We start from the raw sequence: 27,044 nt of genomic DNA on the forward strand, positions 1-27,044 counted from the left end.
GTTTCTTTTGAACGTCAGTTTTATATAGTAGGTGGATTAACAGTAGAGGTATCAACAATAACAACAATTGCAATTGCATCAGTGGCAGCGGCAAACGAAGGACAAGGTCACCATCAAAATAAGAAAAGACAACCGTGATCCAGACACAGCGTCTTACTTAAGGATACTTAATGATATTGTTCTCATGTGGGATGCTTAGTGCCACAGAATCAGAAGTCAGGTACATTTCCACGAAACTTTCGTATGATTTGTATCGGGACTGTTTACTTTGAATGATCTGATTGTGCATTAGTGTACATTCATTTCATTAACAAACACTTTCGGTGCAACAAATTACCCTTTGAAGGGAACCTAATGACACAGCCGGAACATCCAACGTAGTTCCAGATATCGGTCCGATAGTTTACACTGTCTTCATTTCGCTATGTTCAACCTTATACATTAAATCAAATCAAGTCGAGAAATTGGTCAGTAACACCTCACTCATAGAGCCCCAAATCTATTTGTAGTCACACATGGCAAATGCATACACAGTACCTCGATTTTAATATCTGTAGCAGCTCAACGCATAACTAATATAGAACGGGACGTGCGGAATAATACAGTATGATTGAACACATTTAACTGTGTCCTTGGTATATTTTTAGATGCAAGACTTATGTAAAATCAAAAATTATTTCTGAGGGATTCTTTGACGAAGAAATCATACGCGCTTTCTGATTGGTTTGTCGTATTTTCGCACATAACATTCATCGATAGGGGGACGAGTCTTCTTACAGGTTACGGAAAGGGGCGAGTGGTGACGAATGAAGTGTGCATAGCCCTAGATAAGTGTTATCAGTTATCCTGGTCGATAAACATGGCGGGCGTGAGGATTGTCGTTTCATTTTGCCTGATACAACTGATATGCGGTGAGTAATGCGATCTTTGAACGTATCAAAGTAGTAGGGGGTGATATCGTGTGTCGGCATGCCAAATTATGTTATAATGAATCTGTTTTATTGAAAGAGTTGCCAACACGTGATATCGAGATAAAATATGCTTGTATTGCACAATACCTGTCATTCTGATAAAAAATATAAAGTTGATATACTTATAGTCTATTGGTTGATTTATTATATAATGCAAAGCTATCCACCATATTCACTGGCCGAGAAGCGGTCACATGGCTTTCGACAGAAACGCATATTGGCTCCAAATCAGGTCTGATAATATACAGTATTGACTTGAGTTACTCCGTGAAGATCCGGGATGGAATATGTCTACAGCAACCCATGCGTGCCGTAAAAGGTGACTATGCTTGTCGCAAAAGGCGGCTAACGGGATCGGGTGGTCAGGCTCGCTGACTTGGTTGATGTATGTGTAGTGATCGTAGGTTTCCGGAGGTCTTCGGAAAGGTTCGAGTAGGTCGTCCCGTGGCTGACCGCGGGAGACCCCAGATTCAGAGTGTTGTCAGCAATCGTTGTAAGTAAACCAGGTCGAGTACCCAGCTCAATGCAGTATTGAATTATATACTGACTTGACGAACTGACAGCCCTTGTACGTGAGTAGAAAACAAGGTTTGTGAAACCGAGATATCGTTTTCACAACAGTGGCGCTGTGAACACATCGAATTTTCTCGGGAAAAGATTTTTTCCGAATTCGTCGACTGCTCGACTTTGCCGCCACGCCGTCGCCATCTTGCTTGTCTTGGCTACAGGGACAAGAGGGATATTTGGCTAAAGTTGAATGAAACTTTAGCATTTTGCGACGAGTGGAAACATTTGTCGCCCGGTTAGTACCGTGCGACTTTGTAGTAGTGATTTCTTTTCACGGCCGGTTCCGTATCGGCTGGTAAATTTATAGTTCACCGCACGTGGAAATCTGCGTGCGTTGATCAAGTACGGCCGTTTTCGTGGCTGTGCACGACAAATAATAATTAGGGAACAGTAGCGTATCGGAAATTCATGTTCTTAAATCAATTATGACCCTTTCACATGCGTAGTTGTGTGTGACAATTGGTGACAGCTCGTAACGGATGTTTGTTGACATTGCCTCGCGAGTGTCACCTATTTTCGTCACGGACGTATAAGTTCGTGAGTTGGTAGGTCATAACAAATAGCGTAGGTGTTTAGTGTAAGGGGAAGTAGGAATAGAATTGTTATTTTCATTAGGATTCAGAATAAATAGTTGTCTAGATTTATTGTTCATTGCTCTGTGTGATTTTCCAAAGTATTCTACACACTGTTGGAAGATGGAGGATACAGGGGTGAGAGTCAATTATGCCACTTGGTCTCAACTATGTGAAATCCAGGGGATTGATATAGGACTGGCGCAGAGGATCATAGACCTGAGAAGTGTGGTGGGCAATCTCATCCTGGATGATGTCCGCAGTTTAGAGGGATTTGATGACAGTGACGAGGTGGTGAGCCAGTTAGACTTTGCCATAAACCCTGACCATGGCAACAGGCGAAGGAACCATACCGAGAGGATGGAGGATCGGCATGTGCAACAGCCGGAGACAAATCCATACAACTGGATGCAGGAGGGTGGAGAGGACCAGGCCCGAGGGGGAATGGCACAGACCCAGACACATCCAAGGGGGTGGGAAGTTATGGAGAGCCTGTTGGACCATCAGAAAACATGGCAGAGGCTCAGAAAAACATGGCAGAGGCTCAGGAAAGGAGACTGTCAGAGATGCTGGCAGCCCAGGCTGAAACTGGCTCGCAGATAGTCAAGGCTTTGGCTAATTTGGTTCCCACACTACAAGGCCCGGGCGGGAGTAACTCGGGCCTGCATAAAGACAGGCCGGCACTTATGAGTCCGTCGCGGGAAATGGTTTCCAGTATCCAAAGGGGATCACGGGTTCACCCGGAACTGAGGTTGGATGACAGCCCACAAAGACAGTACCACCCTTCTTCAAGAGTGGAGGGGAGAGAGTATAGTGGGGAGGCGGTTTCTCCCGGGAAAGCACTGCCAGTAAAAAATGAGCCGGTAACGCCGAACCCACAGGTGTCAAGGGAACAGGACTACAGTTGGCCACCACCTGCGCTCTCGACTTACAGCGCTGTTGGGGGTGGACAGGGGGCGCGAGTCAAGGACTCACAACACAAGCAGTTGTTGCAGAGTGTGGATTATCTGACCACGGAGCAGAATCGGAAGCATGCTCGAGGATCACCACAGGGAGGTACTCCCCAGTTTCAATCGGACAGTTCTGGCGAGTATGCGAACTCAAGCCTGTACAGCACAAAGGGACCCCAAGCAAGGGAGCCAATTGGGGCCACAGCTCACCCTTTAACTCCCGGAAGAGCATGGATGCACATGGGGTGAATCCATCCACTGGGGATTACCCTTTGCCCAAGCAAGTGAACAGCTACCAGTCAGCAATTGACCATCAAGTCGCACTGGATCCCAAGGTGGTCAAGCAGGAATTACCTGATAGTGACCAGACCACGCTGGACAGAGGACTTAGTAGAAGAGGCCCTGATAGAAGAGATTCGGATGGTCTAGGCGACCAGGACCGGGCCCCCATGGATAGATATCATGCCGAGGAGAGTGACGTGGATGAACGAGAGGACCCACGAGAGCCTAGCCGCAAGGGTGACGGAGTTAGACGGGATAGGGGCATGAATAGAGGTCCGGTTGGCAGAGTCCCCGAACGACGGAAAGGAGCAAGAGACCAGTCCCAAAGCCATAGTACCCCTAACCTAACATATGACGGAAGATCTGGTTGGTCAGGTTTCTACCTCAAATTCCAAACATTGGCCCACAGAGAGGGTTGGTGGGAACAGGAGAAAAAGGATCAACTCACGTTAGTGATGCGAGACGTGGCAAGTGACTATATAACTATGTGCCTGGACCGGGACGCGGACTTGTCCTTCGAGGATATAGTGTTTAAACTACAAAAACGGTTTGAACGCAGTGAACTTGCGGAGACGGCACAGATACGATTCCCTACCATGAGGCAAGAGGGGGGAGAGACATTAGAAGACTGGGCACAGATTATTGGCCACGGCTGTGGTAGCTTTCAGGGATTGTCCAGACCAGTTCATCATCGACAGGTGATAATGCGTCTCTGCCAAGGATGCGAAAACAAGGAGGCTGGACAATTCGTCTCTAACATGAAACCAGGGACTCTGGAGGTCGCCATTGCAAGCTTGCGCCAATACCAGCATAACACACAGGCAGTGTATGGAAGGCCCCGTCGGGAGATACGACAGGTCGCTACCGACAAATCACCACCACCAGAAACACGGGTAAAGGTGGTTCAAACCTCGAGCCCCAAGTCATTGGGTAGTTCTGGCGATTCTGGCACAGAGATAACAGGGAGACTGGAAGCTGTGGAACAGAAAGTCAGTAGCCTCACCCTGTTTGCAGAGGAAACCAGGACCTCTATAAAAGAGATCAGAACTTCTATAAAAGAGAACAGAACTTCTATGGAGGAAATCAAGACCATGGTCACGAAGCTGGCGGAGAATGTGAACAGTAGAGGATGTCAAAGGTCTCCGAGCCCTAGCCGTCGCACTAAGGGATGCTTTAACTGTGGAGTTGAGGGGCATTTCAAGGCAGATTGTCCCCGCAAGAGCCCCAGCGAGGAGAGAAAGGTGTCCTTTGTAGAGCCGTCTGGGGGCGTGACTTTAAACATGTAGGGGGAAGGCGGATAGGCCAGACAGATTGACATAGAGACAGGGCTTCCAATGATTACAATCCATGCCCTTAGCCAAGGTGCCTCCTACACGATCAAGGTGGATTTTCAAGGTGTGAATACAGTGGGAATAGTGGACAGTGCGGCTGATGTAACCCTTATTGCGGATACGTTCTATGATGGGCTATCAGACAAACCAGTCCTAGTGCAGGAGGTCATGGTAAACAATGCAGGGGGAGACCTGAGGATGAGGGGATGGGTAACAGAGCCTGCCAGACTGCGAATTCACTGCAGGACGTATAGACAAGAAGTCTTGGTAGCCCCAATCGGAGACTCGCTAATCTTGGGAACAGACTTCCTGATGAACAACTGCACTAACATCAGTTTCGAGTATCAAAACATCACCATCGGGGGGAAAAATGTCCCGATGTCTTTCTTACCTCCGCTGTGGTACTGAAGCCCCAGACTGTCACACGGGTGACGGGACGATTGGATAAAAAAATAGAACAATACATGGTGGAGCCTGTCCTGGGAGTCCTGGTACACGCCCTGATGCCTCGGACCATACACCAGGGGGGAGCAGAGCCAGTTGTGTGCCTCATCAACACCTCTGATAGACACATTAATTTCTTCCACGGTCAACAAGTGGGTGTGGCGTCTGAAGCTGAGGTTATTGTGCCGGAATATGAGACTACAATGACACGTTGTAGAATGAATAAGAGTCCGTATCAGTGCAGAGTCACAGGGATGGCGGATCCAGTGGAAGAGATCGGGATGCCAGTGGTCCCACCTTATTTGACAGACTTATTTGAACGTTCGAAGGTTCAGTTGGAGGATGACGATAGGCGCCAGTTGGCAGAACTTCTGATTGAATTCCAGGACGTGTTCGCCCGGGACGAGCTTGACCTGGGAGACTTCTCAGCCATCGGACATTCCATAGACACCGGGGTTGAGATGCACACCACACCTCTTGGTTTCGCAGAAGAAGAGGAGGAACATCTCAAAAAGATGCTGAAGGGAGGCGTCATCCAGCCTTCAAGTGCGGATAGGGCCTCGGCGCCAGTGTTAATCCGCAAGAAATGTGGAGGTGTGCGCTGGTGCATTGATTTTCGGGCGCTTAATGCCTGGACTCGGAAAGACGTCTTCCCTCTACCCTTGATCGACGAGTGCCTCGACACATTAGCAAACAGCACTTGGTTTTCGAAATTGGATGCCAACTCTGCCTGCTGGCAAGTCAGGATTAAACAGGAAGACAGGAGGAAAACCGCATTTGTCACGAAATACGGTCTCTATGAGCACATAAGAATGGGTTTCGGATTGTGCAACGCTCCAGCCACCTACGCCCGGGTGATGTCACTTATACTTGGAGGGTTGAGTTGGGACATAGTCCTAGCATTCTTAGATGACGCAGTGGTAAATTGCATTACCATCCCTCAGCACTTTGAGAATCTACGGACTGTTTTGAGACGATTCCGAGAATACCGCCTGAAACTGAAGCCAAAGAAGTGCGAACTCTTCCAGCAGAAAATAGAGTTTCTAGGGAGAACCGTCAGTCGTGATGGAGTGGAGGTGAACAACGCTAGTCTTGGAGTGGTCACTGAATGGCCAGCCCCTAAGACGACAAAGGAAACAGAAAGCTTCCTGGGATTCGCGAACTATCACAGAAACTTTATCAAGGATTATGCCAAGCTAGCGACCCCACTGTATTCAATCACCGGGAAGAAGCCCTTCAACTGGGGACCAGATCAGGAGATCAGCTTTGAAACCCTCAAACAGGCTCTGTTGTCTACACCCGTGCTCGGGTTACCAAACAAAACAGACCCCTTCCTGCTCGATACAGACGCCTCTGACCTGGCTATTGGGGCGGAATTGATTCAAGTTCAGCACGGAGAGGAGAGAGTCATGAGTTATGGCAGTTTCGCACTGACCCCTAAACAACAACGTTATTGCACAACACGCAAGGAGTTGCTTGCGGTGATCCGCTTCACAAGGCAATACCGCCATTACCTTCTAGGTCGCCCTTTCACTGTCCGCACAGACCACAACAGTCTTCGTTGGCTCCTAAATTTCAAATCTCCAGAAGGACAGATTGCTAGGTGGCTGGAGGAACTTGGACAGTATGATATGGTTGTGGAAAAGCACCAAAATGCGGATGGGTTGTCCAGGATCCCGTGGGACAATGGCTGTGACAGCTTTCAAAGATGGGTGGCTCTTGAAGATCTGCCATGTGGAGGATGCAAGTATTGCACAAGAGCACAGGAAAACTGGGGTCAGTTCTATGAGGAGGTGGACTATGCCATACCGCTATCAAGACGACCAAAGGTGGCTAGGGCAACCAAGAGCCTAGTTACACAGACAGAGGAGGTTAGCGGTTGTTTCACAGATGACTTGCTTAGGGAGCTGATGAGGAGGACCCACTGTGACTCCCTTGATGAACCCTGTGTTAGGTCCATATCGCTGGACGCCAGTTCCCCAGAGGTGGAGATTGTGCTACGCCGGGCAACCTCAGAAGAGAAAAACCCAGATGATCTCCCGGAAGCTCAGGCCTTTGGGTATTCCATTGAGCAGATACAGGTGGCCCAAGACAAAGATGCAAATTTGGAGATACTGTTGAACTAGGTAGACAAAAAGGAAGTACCCTCTGACCAAGAACTTTTTCTGGCAGGTCCAGCAGCCAAATCATATTACCTGAACAAAGAACTGTTCTACCGAGACTCCCGAGGGGTGCTAGTGAAAAAGAACACCAGAACTGAGAATCTCCCAGCACGAGTACTGATACCAACAGCACTTCAGAGTGAGGTCTTAAAGTACCTACATGATATTCCCACGTCAGGACATATGGGAGTGGCCAAGACCAGAGAGCGTCTTCGAGCTAAGTATTACTAGTACAAGTGTTCACAAGATGCCAGGGACTACGTAGCCACGTGTTCGAGATGTAACCGGAACAAGAAACCGTTGAAACATGCGCGGTCAGAGTTGACGTGTTTCCATGCAGGCGCCCCCATGGAAAGAGTACACATGGTCTTTGTTGGGCCGCTGCCCCTCAGCAGAAGAGGGAATCAACACATCCTCATGATCGTAGATCAGTTTACCAAATGGGTGGAGTGCATTCCCTTGCCCAGCCAGAAGGCGGAGGTGACAGCCAGAGCAGCTGTCAACGAGTTTTTCACGCGTTTCGAATTCCCTTTCCAGATACATACCGACCAAGGAAGGAACTTCGAGAGCCGAATGTTCCAGGCGCTGTGTGACCCATTGCACATCTCCAAGACGAGAACAACACCGTACCGACCTTCTTCAAATGGGCAGGTAGAGCGCTACAATCGTACTCTTCTCCAGATCGTACGATGTCACATCGGCAAGTCACAGGACATCTGGGATGAGTTTTTGCCTCAACTTTCCAGCGCAATCCGATCCTCTGTTAACAGGCAAACAGGTTTCACAGCAAACAGACTTATGCTGGGCAGGGAGGTGAACACGCCAGTGGATCTGATGTTTGGATCCCCGGTCCCCGAGGAAGAGGGCCCCAGTGTCCATGAGTATGTCAGAGATCTGAAGGAAGCGATCCAGGAGGGCCATGACCTGGCTCGAGTGACACTAAAATCTGCAAGTGCTCGCATGAAAAGGGACTACGACCTGAAAACCTTGACCCGGACATTCCAAGAATGCCAGCCGGTATATGTGTTGGACTCTGCTGCGGTACTGGGCCTGTATGGAAGGGGCCTTATCTTATTGTAAGGAAGATCACGTCAAACCTTTTAATCGTGGCTACCCCAAAGAAGGAACTGAACAGTACATCATGACAGAATCAAGCTGTGCGAAGACCGTGAGCTCCCCCGATGGATGAAGAAAAAGATAAGATCGGAGGAAACAAGGTGGGATCTGGGAGGACTGTTTCCGGAACCGACTGCGGATACTCCAGACCCGGATGCAGAGGATGAACTTCTTTACTGCATATGCCGCCAACCTGATGATGGAGAATTTATGATTGCTTGTGATACCTGCGACGGTTGGTTTCACGGCAAATGTGTGGGGATCAACGAGGCGATGGCAGAGACGATAGGGGAGTACTTTGCCCGGATTGCCAGTAGATGAATAGGATGACCGACAGTACGGACATGACCGCTAGGGTTAGGCAGGTTATGTTATTCCCACTCTCGGCTGACGTTGGGAGTGGGTGGGACCAGCCAAGCTTATTCCGCCCTTTTGTGCAGAGGGGGTGGAGTATTCCTGTGATTAGCTTGCATTTCCTCTCTTTCCAGGTATAGCCATGTTCAGCACAAGTGATTCGTCACAGGAGCGATCTTGGAAAGAGGGAGAGAGGGGAAGGAAGAAGGTGGTTAGCAGAAGAGAGCGGTCTACCGCTCCTCAGAGACACCGTGAGTCAGTCGTGATGGCGGATTCGGGGGAGAGAGAAGGCCTCATCGAAGGTGGAGCCCGAGTCCGGAGAGGAGGTTTCGGGGGAGCCCAGAAGGGCCATCTCATCGGCATAGGAGCCCCAGCCGACACCGTTCAAGGAGAACTACAAACAGGCAAGATATGGGCGTAGTCCAAATCGTCGTGTGGAAAGACCGGATAGGCTCAGCAGCCGTAGGAGCTCTCCAAGGAGTACTGCTGGTTACAGGAGCCCCAGTCCTCGGAGAAGTTCTTACAGGAGTCAGAGCCAGCAGGGCTCAATGCTGTCGAGTGAGGACAGAAGGCACCAACAGCCTTCAGCAAAATCAAACCGGTCCTGGTCGGTCGTGCAGGCGGATCTGGCAACAGTCCAGGTCAACACCGGGACCTGGACACATGTGCACGTGGAAAAGCAGCCTGAAGCATCACAGTCCGTCGTGCAGGCGGATGGGGTCGCACAGTCAGAGGAGGGCCCTCAGGAACGAGAGAAGAGGTTGAGGGGATATCAGCTAGGGTCGGCCGTCGAGCAGGCGGGTGAACGAGCCCCTTTCACGGAGGAAGCGCCCACAGCGGAGGTCCAGAAGAGAATAGTGAGTGACCGGAGCCCCCCCGAGGAGGAAGACTCAGTTCACAGTGTTTTTTTCAGCCAAAACCAGTCGCGGGGGCAAGGCTCAGGATCTAATCAGAAGCAGGGCTCGGGACTTCTTCAGGGATCAGCCAGCAGGCAGAGAAGAAGCCCTGGATAGACCGCCAAGAAAAATATCTTTGGAAGGTGAACAGTGGGAATGTATGGAAGTCCCAGACAGCCCGCCAAGGAGGAAAGTAACCTGGGATAGCCCGGTCAGCCTGACGGGGAAGAGGAGGATACCCTGGGAAGGCCAGAACCAGGTATCCAAGAGAGCCTGCAAGAAAAGCGTGAGTCCGCCTCCGCCCGGAAGGGATACTTCGGGTGGAGTACTGCAGAGTCGGTCCGGCAGGCAAGGCATCAGGCGGGACCACAATGAATCCCGTTGTCCGCTGCGGGGTTGCCCTATTAAGACGAAAAAATTGAAGAGGCATGTAGTGGACCGACATCTGCCCTGGTATTTCAAGGATAAAGAAGATGAAAAAACCATGCAAGACCCGGAAACACACTCCAGAAGAGCATCTGCTCTTAATCAGTTGGCTCGATGGATCCTGGGAGCAGAGGGGACTGTTTTCCAGTTGGTCCAGTATCGATGCCTACTGATCCCATCAGATAGCGAGATCACTCAACTGGCGTGTGCGGGGATGAGGGAGCTGATTAGGAGGGAGGGGTGGTCACAACCTCCTCGCCTCAGCCTACATCCCATCAATTCACCGGCTTGCCTAATGTACTGGAGGGTGCTGGCATTGCTAATGAATGCACTCACCCCATTCCAGATCAACGACTTCCGGACGTTTCTACAGCCCGTGGCATCCAGGGCCATTCCACAACCAGTGGAAACCGCCTCAAAACCGGAGTCCTCAGAAAATTGGGACCAGGAACTGTCCAGTACCGGTGGAGAGGTGTGGGAGCCCATGGATCTGGAGGCCCCAGAGTGGGAAGAGACGGGTGAGGGCACGGTACCGACAATCGTGTCTTCCGACCATACTTGGGGAGAGACGGGTGAGGGCACGGTGCCGACAATCGTGTCTTCCGACCATACTTGGGGAGAGACGGGTGAGGGCACGGTGCCGACAATCGTGTCTTCCGACCATACTTGGGGAGAGACAGGGGAGGGCACGGTACCAACAATCGTGTCTTCCGACCATACTTGGGGAGAGACGGGTGAGGGCACGGTGCCAACAATCGTGTCTTCCGACCATACTTGGGGATGGGAGTCCCACATGTCACCCACAGAAGAGGGCACGGCGCAGCAAGTTGTGTCTTCTGGCCAGATATCTGCATGGGACTCTCATACATCATACGAAGGGGATGGCACGGCACAATATGCCTTGTCTCCGGGGCACACCAGCGGGGGAGCAGGCACGGCAGAGACCGCCGTGTCAACCTTAACCGTGTCACGAGTCAGGGTGGTCGGGGCAGTGGAAGTATACTGTGACCCCGAGACATATCCAGAAGTGGGCAGCCTGGGGAAGTGGAAGGTGGCAGTGGGGGTCCCCCCCAAGAAGGTGAACCTGTTAACAGACACAAGATTCCGGCAGTTAGCTCGCCTGTGCAGCCAGCCAGGAGTAGCGGTTGGAGAAATCGGGCTGGATAGGTCGACGAATCCGGCCGGTTGGAGGTATTGAGAGAAGTTCTCGCTATTACCCCAAGAGACAAGGTGATAGTGCTCCACGTGCGAGGGGTGACCGGGGACAAGTACGCGACTGATGTGCATTCCCGAACAATCGCCATATTAAAGGAACACATGCCATCCGACCAACCCCTACATGTCCACTGTTTTACAGGAACTCGGGAGACAGTTCAAGAGTGGCTCCAACACTTCCCCAACGCATTCTTCGGGTTTACAGCCAAAGCTGGAGAATTCAATCATAGGCAGGTGCAAGGGCTCCTAGCAGTCCCCCGGGGGCGATTATTGTTGGAAACAGACTCCCCGTATATGCATCCGGAGTGCGGACCAGTTAACTCTCCTGCCATGATTGGGGTAGTAGCAGCCCTTGTCGCAGACCTGGTTGGAGTCGAGTACCATGAGCTGTTGCAGCAGAGTGTGGACAATGCCCAACAGCTGTATGGGTGTTGAGGCTGACCGGAGAACAGCTTCAGAACCCTTGACCGTCGTGGCTTTGGCGGTCTCAGTAGCTCAGCTTCCGGATGTGACTGATGTGCAGTTGGTTGCCCTCCCAGATGCGGGAGACCCCGGAAGGCCCAGTGGACAATGGCATATTCCCGGCAATTGATTCGTCGGGATATGTCTAAGGTGAGAGGAAGCCCCTTCAGGGTTAGGGGGGGCTTAGGAAATAGGGAGGGATGTAGTGATCGTAGGTTTCCGGAGGTCTTCGGAAAGGTTCGAATAGGTCGTCCCGTGGCTGACCACGGGAGACCCCAGATTCAGAGTGTTGTCAGCCATCGTTGTAAGTAAACCAGGTCGAGTACCCAGCTCAATGCAGTATTGAATTATATACTGACTTGACGAACTGACAGCCCTTGTACGTGAGTAGAAAACAAGGTTTGTGAAACCGAGATATCGTTTTCACAACATATGTCATCGATCCCAATTGCGTGGATTGATACGCATGATATCAATCACTGGATTGTCTGGTCCAGACTCGAATATTTACAGAGCGCCGTCATATAGCTGGAATATTGCCGAGTGCGGCGTTAAGCAACTAACAAACAAACAAAATGATTGGTAAATATAAGCGATTGAGGGCTGAGCGAGGGTGGTCGGACATATTGTCTGACATGATTCTTCGTGTGAGGGTGTCAACATCGTGCATTTTTTGTTTCGTCCAATCAGCAACACCAGAGGAATACGAAATGGCGGGCACAGCATATGTATTTCAGGCTTTGACTTTGTTGCGAGCGTTGAGCTCTGAACTCCAGATTTTCTTAAGTCTACACTTGTACTCTGCCCGAAGGTTTTCTTGATATAGGCATTATGGAGTTTGTCTCTCACCTGCATCCCTTAGTACGTTTGGGCCTGAGTGAGTGAGTGATTGAGTTGGGTTAAACGCCGCTTTTAACACTATTAGTTATATCACGGCGTGTCAACTTAATGTGAGAGGAAAGCCCGAAGTGATTCAGGTCTCAGACGTTTACCACTTCGGTGAAACCCACGAGCACGGGTATGGTGCTGACAAACCTAGAAACATAATCGGGGCGAACCGGGATTCAAACCCACAATCATAGGTTTCTGGCGTGCCCAAGGGACGCAACTCTGCACAACGAATCGCGGCGCCTTTTTAGACGACTGGGCCACCCGTGCCCCCCGTTTGGGCCTGACGTTCCAAGAGATGGTCAATAACTCACCCCCCAAGTAAACTGACTGATCCTGCCTCTTCTACCTTGCCACGTTTCAGATGAAGAAGGTTGCATTTGTCGAGTCCAAATTACATACCAATATCATTAGAAAAAGACACGCCAATCTTTTGTAATAATGGCTTCACCTTTGGCAAAAAGGAGGGATCTGTGCTGAGGAAGTCCAGGATGATAACTGTCTCTTTGCTAAGCAAAAAACTTAAAGGATTTAGTGACAAACACAAATGCAAAGCACTTAAATAATCGCCCTGAAATATTCCCCTTCTAATAGAAATTGGTTCTGAAGTCACCACCTGCCCCTGCGATTACATCACAAGTTGTGTTGACCAGCAATTCATTAAAGACTTGATTAAAACAAGTTGTCGATCAGTGAGGTCAATACATTCCCGTGACTTCAAAGTCATTCATAAGCTTTTCCGTAGTCTATCAAATACATTGAGAGGTTACGGTGGTAAGTTGTAGCCTCTTCAAGGATCATTTTTCGAAACAGCAATAGATCCTTACAACCGCAACATCCCTTTCTGGCTCCCTTCTGCTCAATATGAATAATGTTATTGGAAGCGCAGTTTAATGACACAAATCTGTAAGACACCCTGTAAATATTGTGTACTATCTATTCAGACAAGTAACAGGGCGGAGGCTTTGGGGTTTAGTTAAATCATCTTTTTTTAGAAGTATTGTTCGACCCTTGCATAACCCGTGTTTAGAAGAGAATTTAAACATTGAAGTGATGGTGTTTGGACACAAGGGAACAGTTTTCAATACCGGTTTCGAATACTCACAGACCCTTGCACCTAGGTCTATGACGAGTCCATATTTACTACCCTGGTACCCACCCCCTATTATCCAATCCTACCCGGGTACCCGCTGTAGGTTTCCAGAGGGAGGTACAAAATGTCTGATTTGGAAACGCTTGACCGTACGCCTGTCAAAATAAATTTAGATACACGTATAATCCAGTCTGGTCATGCATACACTGAAGTTGACTGAAGTTATGCAAACATATAAAGCCAGAAGGAATGTGTGTATAGTCAGAAAGAAATTTGTCACATAGTGTAACCATAGAGTTCTAAATAATTTTTGCCATTAAACACTATAATCACGTGACTAACCACGGGTACGGGTAGTCATGTGGGTACCCGGGTCCTACTCAGTACCCACCCGACCCGAGTACCCGTGTTACCCGTCCCATCACTACAGGCACCGTATTAGATTTGTTTTTTTTTATTACAAGTGGGCACTCATGTGTAATGAAACATTAACAATGGAGACCGTATTTTCTCTGTACAATATCACTGTAACCCTCTATCCATGGTTCCAGTTACAGGAACAGTTACAGTTGCTGGGTATAGACCACAACTGTTTCCAAAACCTCTCACTGAAATGAATGTTTGGTATTTTCTCATTACTGCAATTAGTTGCATTTAATTGCCTGTAAACTGTGTTGCATGGTGGTGGGGTTGCGTGAGGTTGGGTGGGATGGGGTGGGACGGGGTTGGGATGGGGTGGGCTGGGATGGGGTGGGACGGGGTGGGTACGAGGGTCTGTATACAGCGAGTCAGGCGCCTTTTCGGCCGTGCCTGTTAACCTTATAGTAGTACAGGATTCAATGGTTGGGATTGTCAAGGTTGGTTTTAGTATTTTTACAGACATAATTGTCTGTTAATTTACTCTTGTTGTCTCTCACCAGGTTCCTGCCCACCGGGACGGTTCGGGGAGTCCTGCTGGTTCTCGTGTCACTGTGGGGTCTACTGTGACGTCACAACGGGCGCGTGTGGAGCTGAGTGTGACGCTGGCTGGGTGGGGGGATGGGGACGCAACTGTCAAAAACGTATGTTGGAGATAAGTTCGACTATTTATATACGTACACGACACTTCTGTTATTTGCATAATACAAAATGACTACAGAATGTAATGATATATATGCTTTATATCTTATACAAGGAAGGGTGTGTTGTGGGGTGGGGATTGAGGGAGGGGTGGGGATTGAGGAAGGGGCGGGGCTCTCTGTCTCTGTTAATGCTTATGTACTGTTGACTCTGGTTCTCCTATGCTTTGTTCATTTTTATGTATTTCAATCCAGTCATATTTTGACAACATTTATTCAGAAGATGTGGATTATTTGTTCTTTTTACCTATTTTCAAGAAAATGTTGCCTACCATCGACCAGCTTCATCCCCTACTGGTTCACAGCGTCCTGCGTGGACTCCCGACAAAGCCGTGGATGGTGACCGAAGGCAAGATGTGTATAGCAACACATGCTTCCACCCGGCCATTCCACCCAGTCCACCCAGTCAGTGGACAGTGGACCTGGGTCGAGTGTACAGACTACACGATGTCAGGATCTATAACAGGAAGGCATGTAAGAACATGCAGCATGTCCCCTGGAAATATTGAGATTGTAGTTAATGTTTGAATAACAATCCGTATCTCCATGATGAAAACGTTTGTAGGCGAGTCTAAATCTGCTGAAGTTTGAAATAAGTTGCTGTTTGGAACAACTAGGTAAATATGAACATATTGAATTTGTATTATTCCTGACATTTGACTGACATTACATCACATTGACAATTATCCTAATTTGTATCAATTCTTATATGTTAGATGTATCGAGGATTCGCGGTGCCACCATCAACCTGCACAACACTAGCTCAGCTACCGGCGTCACCTGCTACACCTTCCCCTCCGACACTCAAGAGGCTGACGGTGTCTATGACGTCACGTGTGACGGTCACGGGAGGTACTTGACAATCAGTCACGATAACCAGACACTCAATCTGTGTGAAGTGGAGGTGTACGGTAAATATAACGTAAATATAATACAATAGCTGAGCCGCCATTTCTTAGATATTACAACCACAACCCCTTCCATATGAGGAAACAATTTACGAGATAAAACATCAGTTTGCTTCACGTGCCAGAAACAGAGATCCTCTCTTGGTTAGATGACCTTGACCTAGATGAGTTCACCAGTGAAAGGTTATACATTTCGTTTTGGTTAATATAAACTACATATAGATATAACGTAAATATAACGATCTAACTGAGCGGCAACATATCCTTACATATTACCCTTGTGATGAAGAGGCAATTGATGAGGTAATACAGCAGCTTGTCACACGTGCTAGGTATAGCCTTGATCTATCTGAGGTAATCAATGAAAGGTCATGTTTCTTTTGATTTCACATTAAATCACAAGACTTCATTTATTTTTTCACTTTAATAAATAAACCCATACAAGAATGCTTGAAGACATATGTACATTTAAACACATATGAAACACTGTGTTTCGGACTTATAGTTCACATATTAATCATTAACTGTTTCCACAATTTGTCAACAAACATATGTTTATTAAAACTACAGCATGACATTAAAAGTTTACTTGCAACTTTCTATGCAAATGTAGTGAGTTAGTGAGTGAGTATGGCTTTACGCCGCTTTTAGCAATATTCCAGCAATATCGCGGCGGGGGACATCAGAAATGGGCTTCAAACATTGTACCCATGTCGGGAATCGAACCTGGGTCTTCGGCGTGACCGCCAGGCTACCCGACCGCCTCTATGCAAATGTAGACACGTGACTGTTGAAACCGCTGTGTACTTTGATACGCCGTTATATAACTGGGATACTGTTCCAAGCGTTAAACCCCCCTCCCCCTTTTCATTAGAATAGTGTTTCTGCCTGTTTCAGTGTGTAGCAATGGCTCATACGGAACACACTGTGACGAATTTTGCAGGGGGTGTCTAAATGACACGTGTGACCCTGTCAGTGGTATTTGTCCTGGCGGCTGTAGACGAGGGCGCCAGGGACCAACATGTGCAGGTGAGGGGATTCAGTCAGTGGTGCGTGTCATTGGACATTCTGGCGAAAAGTGCAAAAAATAGGCCCGATGGCATTTTTAGTACATTATGACATCAATACTAGAACTGTTGCTAAGGCATCAAGGAACACTACCAGGGTGTATGCCATCCCTGAATCCATTTTTGCATTTAAGGGGTCGTATAAAAAGTTTAAAAAAAAAAATTCTTCAGTAATTTATTTTATCAAAATAATTCAAAATAATGACTGCTATTGCTCATAAGACCATAAATGTCCTTAAACAAGCAATTTTTTGGTTTATCTGGAGATTGAAAGGGATCGTCTCAAAAGCTGCTGTGCTATTTTAACGACTTTTTATTATTCAGCCAATGATGAAAACCGAAGTTTTTAAATAAATGAAAATAGGAATAATGAAAGCAATGAACATCAATGTATTCACATATGAAACACATGATAATACATTACAATAACGTGTAAATAGTTCAACCCTTTGATACGTTTCTCCATTTCTCCACGTTCATCCACGTTACACATGCACATCATTGAATACTTCACATTCTACAACAGCTTCACAGTTGTTCAGTCTGATTTAAAGTACTCTACACAGTCGGATCATTCCATTCTTCACATCTGGGTGTTTCTTGAAAGCTTTCCAAGTGGTCTTTTTGCCATATCCACAGAAGCTTGATTTCGCACCACAGCCAGTGAAAGCATGATATGCAAGGAGATTCTTTCGCATTGATGTTGTTGTTGAATTGTATGAACAGGAATGTGTTTGTTTCTTTTCTAAAACATAAATCGTCTGTAAGCTTGTCAGAAAAATGAACACACAGCACCAACACATCTGTGTTAATTTGACTACAGTTCTTTCATAATTGTGTGATCTTGTATCTACAGCATGCAAAAGGAGTCTGGTGTTTGAGATTTGCTAAATCTCCTTGTCTCGAAAATGCTACGTTGTTTTCATTTCAAACCCGCCTGCAGTGACAAGTTCACACTCCTCGGGAATGCCTCCCATTCGGTGCACTAGCTGAGAAGCTGATAGGACACCTGTTGGATTGTAGGCCTTTTGGAATAAAGACATGAACATTCTCACCAAATGTTTCCAACACATGGTCAAACATGATGATGTCTATTCGTCACCTACGGATATGTCAGCCACGTTTGACAAGTTGACAAGTTTCTTGAACCTTGTAGCTTGATGGATTGTCATCCCAAGTCTGATGTATTTGAGTGTCAAATTTTGTCCATCTGATACGCCATAAACATGGTCCTGTGCTATATCGTGAATCCTGTTCTTTTCTGTCTAGCATAAGGAACAGGCACTTTGGAATAACATCTTTCACATGTTTTTCGTCAATCCCATTCCATGACTGGTAACCTGGTACATCCTTCATATCTTGTCAAATCCTCAGCATGACATGGATAAGTGATGTGACAAAGTCATCTTTTGGAGGTGGGTGAAACGACTTCCTAAAGTCATTTTCCTCTTTATGTTCCAAAGGCGCTCTTACTAGGAGTATGGCATTTTTTGACAGTGATGTTGGAAAGATGAGAGGTTTCTGTCAGTCTCACCTCGAGATCTTGAAAGATCTGCTTTGAAACTTGCTCTTCGAGACTGGAACTTCTGCTGTGGTTCATCCCCAAACATTTCTGTTTTGTCCAAGTATCTCTGCCAAACATTTGCTTTTCCTTCTCTTCTTGCCTGTTCAGTTTTTTCTTAAAAACTCGGACTAGCATCTCAGATGCTGCTTTGCCTCTGATGCCATTAGATCATTCACATTAGCTAGGCACGGGCTTTACTGCATTGTCTGTTTAGCTTAACATCAGATCTTATTTTGAGGTTATTGAAAGTTGAAACATGTCTCAGGTCCGAAAGTACATCCAACTACTTGACAGAAGATACATAACGCATTTAATGGCTACCACAGAGCTTCTTGATCGGAGATTTTCATTCATTTCAACTCCTTGATTTTGGTGATACTGCCCTCTTGTCCACTCCTGATTCCTTTATTGTCACTTGATAGGCAAATGAAGCATCTTGAAATACTAACATCTACATCAAGAGCTTTCCTTTTCAAATTTGCTACCTGCTCCATCCCCGGTTGATGCTTACATCACACCTGGAATGGACAGAAACATTAAATAGATTTTACATCATATATTATATATGTATTCTTGTAAAAGAAGGAAAATAGTCAGTAAAGTTGTCAGGAAAGAAGTTTCTGGCACACATTGTTTATATTTAACTTATACTGATGAATGTCATGAACTTTGGTCATAAATAAATAATTCAGTAGAGGCCCGAAGGCATGGAAACTAGTCATCAAGAAAATAGTATTTTATTATTCACCCAAAAACTTTCACTATTAATGAAAGTATTGACAACCTGGCAAAAAATATATGTTCCTTAACATTTCTTGAATGCATTGACAAATATGCAGGCTTGCTATATGCTTCTATTTCTTCTTTAATTATTATTGAGTTATAACTGAAAACACTGCTGAGACTAGTTTACGACATTAACTTCATCCTTGTCATGTTCCTTAACTATTTATTGCTGAGATTATTTTAAGTATATATCTAATATGCAAAAACATGTTCCCTAGTCACTAATACACAAATGTATTCGTAACATAATTTCCATTCTTTTCAATGTAGGCATGTAAGATGGGTAAAATGCAGGTAGCTGACAAGGTAACTAATGTAAAACAAACTTGACTGCAAGTGCAGGAGATTGTATTACGTGTCACGTAACTTCTTCTAGTGTTCATGTGTAATGCTGGTCTTCAACTGGGTGATAATTTATTTGAGGCAATTTTTTACAGTACGCATTTGTTTTATCACAATTCAATAAATCCGATCCGCTTAGGGTATATAGCGCTCAGCATATCCGTCCGTCAGTTCGTCTGTCCGCAACGTTTGTTGTTCCTTGCGTAAGTCCTCAACCATTCAACAGAAGTACATGAAACTTCACGACGATGTTCACTGGGAGGAATTGTTATTATATTTGCAAACAACTATTTCACATGTTCAGACCAAAGCAGTAATTTTCATTAGTTTTTAAAATAAAGGTATTTTAAGCATCACAATCTAAATGTCAAAATATTTTGAATACGATCCCCCACACCCATTCCCTCACACCCCACTAAAATTGAAACAAATGTGTCATTTTAGAAATAAAAGCTGATATCCATTTGTCCATTGTTTGATAGTTTTGACGTTTCTATTTACTTGAATGCGTCTAAGAAATCGAACTTACCACAATCTCATTAAATTCAGATCTAAGTTCTCGCTGCCGCTAAACAAAGATCTGAGGACATCCCATTACGGATCATGTCTGAACGACCTTTCGCGAACTTTTACCGGCCACTGAAATGACTAACAAGAAGTCGACATCAGCCGATTAGAAAGCAGCTTTCTCGAGCTTAAGGGCACTCGTTTCAATCTGGCGACTTCCATTTCAGACTACGCTTGAAAAATATGTTGACACAGTTCTCGGTTAAAAATTTGAAAACTTAACAAACGAACATTCCGGAATGTCTAATATATGGTTGAGATTGTATGGCAGTGCTTCCCACGCACTGTGCAACGCCTCCTCCGTTCAAATGTTTATCCTACGGAAGCGACAGATAGACGATACGTTTGACGGAATTAGTCGTACGGGCCATAACTGTTGTTCGGAATACCCCGTGTTAACGTTTTCGAGGTTGCATGATTAGAAAACACATTACGACTGTCACTTTCACGATCTGGTAAGCGACGCGCTGATTGGTCGGATGAAAGGTCGTTCTGACGTGACCCGTGGTGGGATGTCCTCAGATCTTTGTTAAGCGATAGCGAGAGGTGATGATATTCAGCTAGCGCTGGGTATCAAAGGGCGGGTTGATAAGAAATATGCTACATTTGTATTTTCAATGATTAAGGATCTCCAGATCAAAATATATATTCTGTGTTTCTAATTCATTACAAACAGTGTCATGTTATATATTCGTTTTAGAAATACAAACGTGTATTAATCACTTTCCATCTAACCAAAATTGTCCAGAATGCCTTGATGGACGGTATGGTATCTACTGCGATAAGTTCTGCAACTCCCGCAACTGCATTACAACGTCATCCTCCTGTGACGTCACAGGGGCTTGTACAGATGGGTGCCGGGGCGGTTGGATGAACACGGACTGTCGACAACGTGAGTTGAAGCAATATCACAACCTCTTGTAACCTGAAACTGTAGACAACGCGAGTTGAATCAATATCACAACCTCTTGTAACCTGAAACTGTAGACAACGCGAGTTGAATCAATATCACAACCTCTTGTAACCTGAAACTGTAGACAACGTGAGTTGAATCAATATCACAACCTCTTCTAACTTGAAACTGTAGACAACGCGAGTTGAAGCAATATCACAACCTCTTGTAACATGAAACTGTAGACAACTTGAGTTGAATGAATATCACAACCTCTTGTAACATGAAACTGTAGACAACTTGAGTTGAATGAATATCACAACCTCTTGTAACATGAAACTGTAGACAACGTGAGTTGAATGAATATCACAACCGCTTGTACATGAAACTGTAGACAGTTGTCAACCTCCAGTAACCTGGGATTTTGTATGGAGACTGAATGTTTTTTCCCCAGCTAAACAGGATGTTTTTAAAATTAAAACTTTGATTCTGAATATTTATTTCTAAAAGTCACCTTGGAACAATGTAATATTTGTAGCGGCCAAATTTATTTTTCAACAATCTGAAGCATGAATTGTTTTTTAAAGAATATTCTGGGACAATCTATTGTTTTCGACAATTTCCCCCGCCCCCGCCCCAGAATATCAAATGTTCATCCCCTAGTACACTCTCTTGTAACGAACACTAAACAAAAAGCTTCATATATTGCACATATAATCTATTTGCAAGAAGGTCTAAGATATGTGTGTTGTTGGAATGTATTTCTGTTACTGATTATTGTAACCAGTGATCGAGAGGCTTTTCAAATATATTTGTTATCGTTGTATTTAAATAGTGTTCTCCTACAATAGTTTGCACTTCTGTGTGTATGACGTTTCCAGCATGTCCAGGCAGTACGTACGGGACAAACTGTAGCAAGTCCTGCAATTCCCGCCATTGTCAGACTCCATCTTCTTCCTGTGATCCCGTGACTGGTGCCTGTGATGGAGGTGTGTGTGAAGATGGATGGCTTGAAACTGACTGTGCAGAAAGTAGGTTGGTTCAGCGTCAGTAACACCTCTTGAGTATGACCGTAACTGAAATCACTGATACGTCACATTTGGAAATGTCCACAACATGTCTACCATTACACCTTTTGAAATCTTTACTGAGGCCTTAAATTTTGTAACCTTGATAAAAACTTTTGAGCAACAGTCGCATGACGCTTTTTGAAATCTTCGTAGAAAGAGCATGGTCGATTGTACTTCAAAGGTTTTGAAATGTGGACACCAAAGACTGCTTGAATATTTCTTGACATTACGGGAAAGGTGGTTAAATCAGTGGAAGGGAATGGTTTTTTTAAATGTTATAAACGATATAAGATCATCTATAGATCTGAAGCTAAAGTTCAAGAAAATAAACCTGACACTTAAGAAGGAAGTTTTACCTTATACCTATAGTAATTCATGTTGTCAGGTTTTTGTGTTTTGTCGAAACTGTCCATATTAATACCGATAGATATTTTGCTTATTTAAGAAAGAATTCGTTTGAACAGAATTAAGCAGATGTAACCTGTTTGCTAAACGTTCGTGCGAGTCTATCGTAGATACGTTGGTCCATCAATTACATTGTTATGTATTTTATGCAGGTAAATCCAGCATATATGCTGCTCACATGAGCTATACATTTTTGACATGGAGTAATGTGTCAAAGACAAAGTCATGATATGTGAGATTCTATTATTGATACAGTGTTCCATGGATTTAAAAGTTATGCATTAGTTACAAAAGTAATATTATGCTGGTAAAAATGAACTTAACAAAAGGCTCGATATAAATAAAACTGCTGTGTGTGTTTCAGCATGTAAGGCCGGCACATACTGGCCTGACTGTTCTCGGTGTGGACACTGCGACGTCACGTGTGACGTAATAGACGGCCGCTGTCCGGGAAAGTGTCTGGATGGCTTCACTGGTGTCCGATGTCACGTGGAAACAGGAAGTACGTATTTGTAGAACTGTGTTAGTTCCAATGCTGATGACTATCATCAGAGCAATGTGTAGGCTTAAGCATCCTACGTTGAAGCACCTAGATTGAAAATCAAACGAAAGAGATAGTTTGCATAGAAAAGCAATTCGTAGTAGCATCATAGAAAAGACGAATAGGACACATGCATATAAACACACACGTACATAAACACATACATACATACATACAAACACATACATAAACACACACGTACATAAACACACACATACAAACACATACATAAACACACAGACACACACACACACACACACACACACACACACACACACACACACACACACACACACACACACACACACACACACAGAGAAGGAACAGTAGGGAGATCTTAATATTCCATAATATTTTCTAACCTATTCTTTATTTTACATAGCAATACTGATGTGGAGTGTCATTGGAGTAGGATTCGTTGCAATGCTGGGGTTGCTTTATGCTCTCTGGAGGTAATCATCTGATCATTCATCTAATTGCATGCGTACATTATTCTGTAAAATGTATATGTTACACCTAATCTGTGCAATTGCCAATTACGTGCATTGCGCAGACCGTTTGTCGAATGCGTGCAATAGGTAATACAGCTTGGCCAATGCACGCTATGTGCAAACAATTATAGTTGTGAATGAAAAATAATTATCTAAATATTTCACAATATGGGCAACCAGCTTGGTCATTTCCCGCAACGGGCAAGTAATTGTTCTTCCCAAAGCACGAAATTGACATTGGTATTGTTTTACATGTTTTGTTTTAAATAAAGTAAACTCTCATAAGAAAATAATCTGTAATAAATAACAACCAAGCAAATATGTGTCCTTAAGAAACTTTATTTTCTAAATAAAAACTCAAACAGTGTTATCTGCATATAAAGGGTCTCTGAATCACATCACCTCTCAGTTCAGTCCCAGTTTGCACAGGAGTTGTGGCTATGGCATGGACTATTGCATCTCAACCCAAAATTCAAACAGGAGAACCTATTTGTCAAACATTTGCTTCTGCATTGGCACCTGCGGTAACCCTGTCCACCACAAACGCTCTGTGCTCTCGCGATTTCACGTACAACTGAAGGTTTCGGTCCAGAATATCGTACAAACTCAAATTGATTTCTTGCTAGTCGCCCACTTATTGTTCCCTTAAACGCCCTGCCCAATGTACGCAATGGGCAGTTACATAGATTGGGTGTAACATATACATTTAAAAAAAATGGTCTGTTAAATCTCATATTGATGAAGTATTTGATGCATAGCATAGTGATGACACCAGGTATTCGCGAAAAAGCTCAACCGATGGCACCCGACACAAATACATGCGAAGGCAAGTCAATTCATCTGAAATTGCTCGACCATAAAACCGTTTCAAGGCTTTGCTGAGGCCTGGCTGTTGATCAAACTTTGATCAAACAATTTTTGAGCAGGAGTCGTATGTTGCTCTTTGAAATCTTCATGGTTAGAGCATGTTCAATTGTACCTCAAAACTTGTGAAACGTAGACACCAAAGGCTGAAGTTGCATGAATAATGGTCGACATAAAGGGAAATTTGACTGTTGGAAAGTTGAAGTCATCCCTCTTGTCGTTCAGTCTTGTTCTTGAGAAGTTTTTTTGGTCACTATGAATATATTTGGATATGAAACAGATGAGGCGGTTTCTTTTTTTCTAGTTCTGGTGGGTGTAGCAGTGAAAGGGACTTGACTAGTTGACCGTTATCAGATCTTCGATATACTTGAAGCTCAAGTTAAACATTTTTGACAAATTCCCTGATTTTGCCAATCCGAGCACAATTCCGATTCATGTGTATAAAGAAGGAGAGCACAATTGGTGCCAATTAGGATGCCCACTACTTGCCTAATGGTCGTCACATTTCGCATAGATGTTATCAATGAGAAAGTCCAGCATTTCACATATTGTTTTCTGAGTGAAATTCATATGACAGTTTCATGATCACTATCATCCATCAAATCGTGTACATATCAATTCCAGGTTTCTACGGAGATCAGATCAAGAATACGAGGTTGTAGCTCGTCGTGACGTCAATGACCAATCAACAGAAGGGAGTCAGCAGGCCGAAAGTGACGCTGGTGTGACCAACAAAAACAAAGTCTATTCTTGTTTAGATTACTATGTCAACAAGCTGAAGGATAAAACACCATTAAGTGGAAGTTCCATTAAGGACCAGGAAAATAAGAATTTAGAAATTCTTGATTTTTAAATCAAAATATCAGCCTTATGATTGACACAGTTGATTTTACGGTCAGGACACCGCGGAAGCCTAGGGAAGTATGCGATCCGCAGTAACGGTAGGAAGGCAGTTTCAAATACGATATTCAGAAATGTAGGCGCAGAGAGTAGTGTAGAGATGTGGTTCCTGCACTGGTCAAGGCCTGCAATGCATTTTGGGCAGAAAACAATAGAGGCATTAAAAGAAAAGGGTCAGTTAACACAATGCAAATATATATATTGAAGTAAGTAATATGATATACCATTAATACATTTTATTAGATAATTAAGGGTACTTTTTCAAAACTTCCATATGATAGTAGACATTAATCACTAGATGAGTTTAGGCTGGTGGTTTTGATATATATGAATGAATGTTAATTGATTTGATTAAAAAGCCATTGATTTGAGTAATTATTTAACTGGATTAAAGGAGCACGAAATTTTCAAAGAGCTGCCAATGGATTTATTCCTGGTAATGTAGAAGTTGATCACACTACGTGAGGTTTAACCTATCAGGTTGACAAAAAGCTCATAAGATTGTTATTCAAAGAGCATCATTATCGTGCTCAAACTTTGTTTGATTGGGGCTACTGTAGGCCTCAGTAAAGATTTCAAAAAGTTTTTGGTAGACTTGTGCAGGACATATCCAACTTGACTCATGAGTAACAGACATGGTGTCTTATCCGATTCCTTATTTTAATTTGTACCATATATTCCCATATTTTTCTCGAACACCTAGTATCATCATCTGATAATGATCTAAAACACACGGAAATGACGGAGGCGGAATCATACAATGAACATTGCGTTTAATAGAGATTTCGTATGATTTTTGCAAAACAATATAAATATTATTATGAAACCAGCAGGAACAAAACAACACGATGAACACTTTGGCTTGTTGCCTCTGTTTGCCATTCACTTTACGCCCTATGTTATTCGCGTCTGAGGCACCGACGTTTTGAATTTACCAGTTTTCATAAAATGAAAGTAGATTTGTTATTGCCGCATAGTGTACTCTAACTAACTAATTGGAGAGAGGTTGTATTCATACAGTTTGCAGTTTGGTGTTATGCAATAACCCGAAATATAATACTGTTTAAGTGACTATCACCACTGATTCTGTAATTAATCATGATTGGGAATCCGCATGTTGCTCCCATGCATAGTAATTCGGAAGTGTTGACGCCCCTCCTAAAGTAGTCCGGAAGTGTTGACGCCCCTCCTAAAGTAGTCCGGAAGTGCTGACGCCCCCCCGAAAGTAGTCCGGAAGTGCTGACGCCCCTCCTATAAAAGGTATGAACGGCAACATGTATCAATCATTCCCTCATGAACATCAGTTTTATTTCCCCTAAACCTACCTTGATTTATTTCATCATTCAATATATGTTTTTGTGTAAAATACATGACCTTATATTTGAACTCACAGAAACGAAAGAACTGATATAAAGGCTCAAAATTTAATTATTCTGATAATGAAAATATGTTTTGCGCACTGCTGAACATAGCGATAATAATGTATCGTACACGGATTAGATTACCAATAAAATAGGTTCCTCTCCTTTCTGTTCTGTTGTAATTTACCAGATTAGACAGACTTTTCTTATAGGTAGCATTCAGAGCCTACACCGGGGACACTATCTACAACGTGACTGTCCGTCTACAGTAACGTAACTACCAGATGACGATGGAACTAATGGTATCTGAGTCATAGACTTGTCCGTGTGAGTGAGAAGCCAGGGAGGCTCTGTAGCTGTCCTGCTTGTTTCTGGAATATTTGCAACCTGTGAACAGAAACCATGGACACGCAAACGAGTAACAGAACACACTTTAAGC

The 27,044-nt window shown here is 44.7% G+C and overlaps 1 protein-coding gene across 2 annotated transcripts in view; it reads left to right on the top strand.

Annotated features, from left to right (window-relative positions):
- The first annotated feature begins 769 nt into the window (after positions 1-769).
- Positions 770-27,044, top strand: part of LOC124151958 (multiple epidermal growth factor-like domains protein 10) — a 69,346-nt gene continuing 43,071 nt past the window's right edge. Inside the window, exons 1-10 of one of the 2 annotated variants that reach the window (XM_046524668.2) lie at positions 771-911; positions 14,650-14,790; positions 15,106-15,321; positions 15,564-15,758; positions 16,653-16,784; positions 20,830-20,973; positions 21,855-22,004; positions 22,813-22,950; positions 23,372-23,441; positions 24,969-26,769. In XM_046524668.2, the coding sequence (XP_046380624.2) occupies positions 860-911; positions 14,650-14,790; positions 15,106-15,321; positions 15,564-15,758; positions 16,653-16,784; positions 20,830-20,973; positions 21,855-22,004; positions 22,813-22,950; positions 23,372-23,441; positions 24,969-25,197 (1,467 nt within the window). In that variant the 5' untranslated portion in view covers positions 771-859 and the 3' untranslated portion in view covers positions 25,198-26,769. Of the gene's footprint in view, positions 912-14,649; positions 14,791-15,105; positions 15,322-15,563; positions 15,759-16,652; positions 16,785-20,829; positions 20,974-21,854; positions 22,005-22,812; positions 22,951-23,371; positions 23,442-24,968; positions 26,770-27,044 lie in introns of those variants that run through there. The other variant, XM_048389133.1, reaches the window with a different exon arrangement.

The sequence above is a fragment of the Haliotis rufescens genome, unplaced genomic scaffold, assembly GCF_023055435.1.
Source record: "Haliotis rufescens isolate VD_foot unplaced genomic scaffold, xgHalRufe1.0.p SCAF_8, whole genome shotgun sequence".
Classification (NCBI taxonomy): domain Eukaryota; kingdom Metazoa; phylum Mollusca; class Gastropoda; order Lepetellida; family Haliotidae; genus Haliotis; species Haliotis rufescens.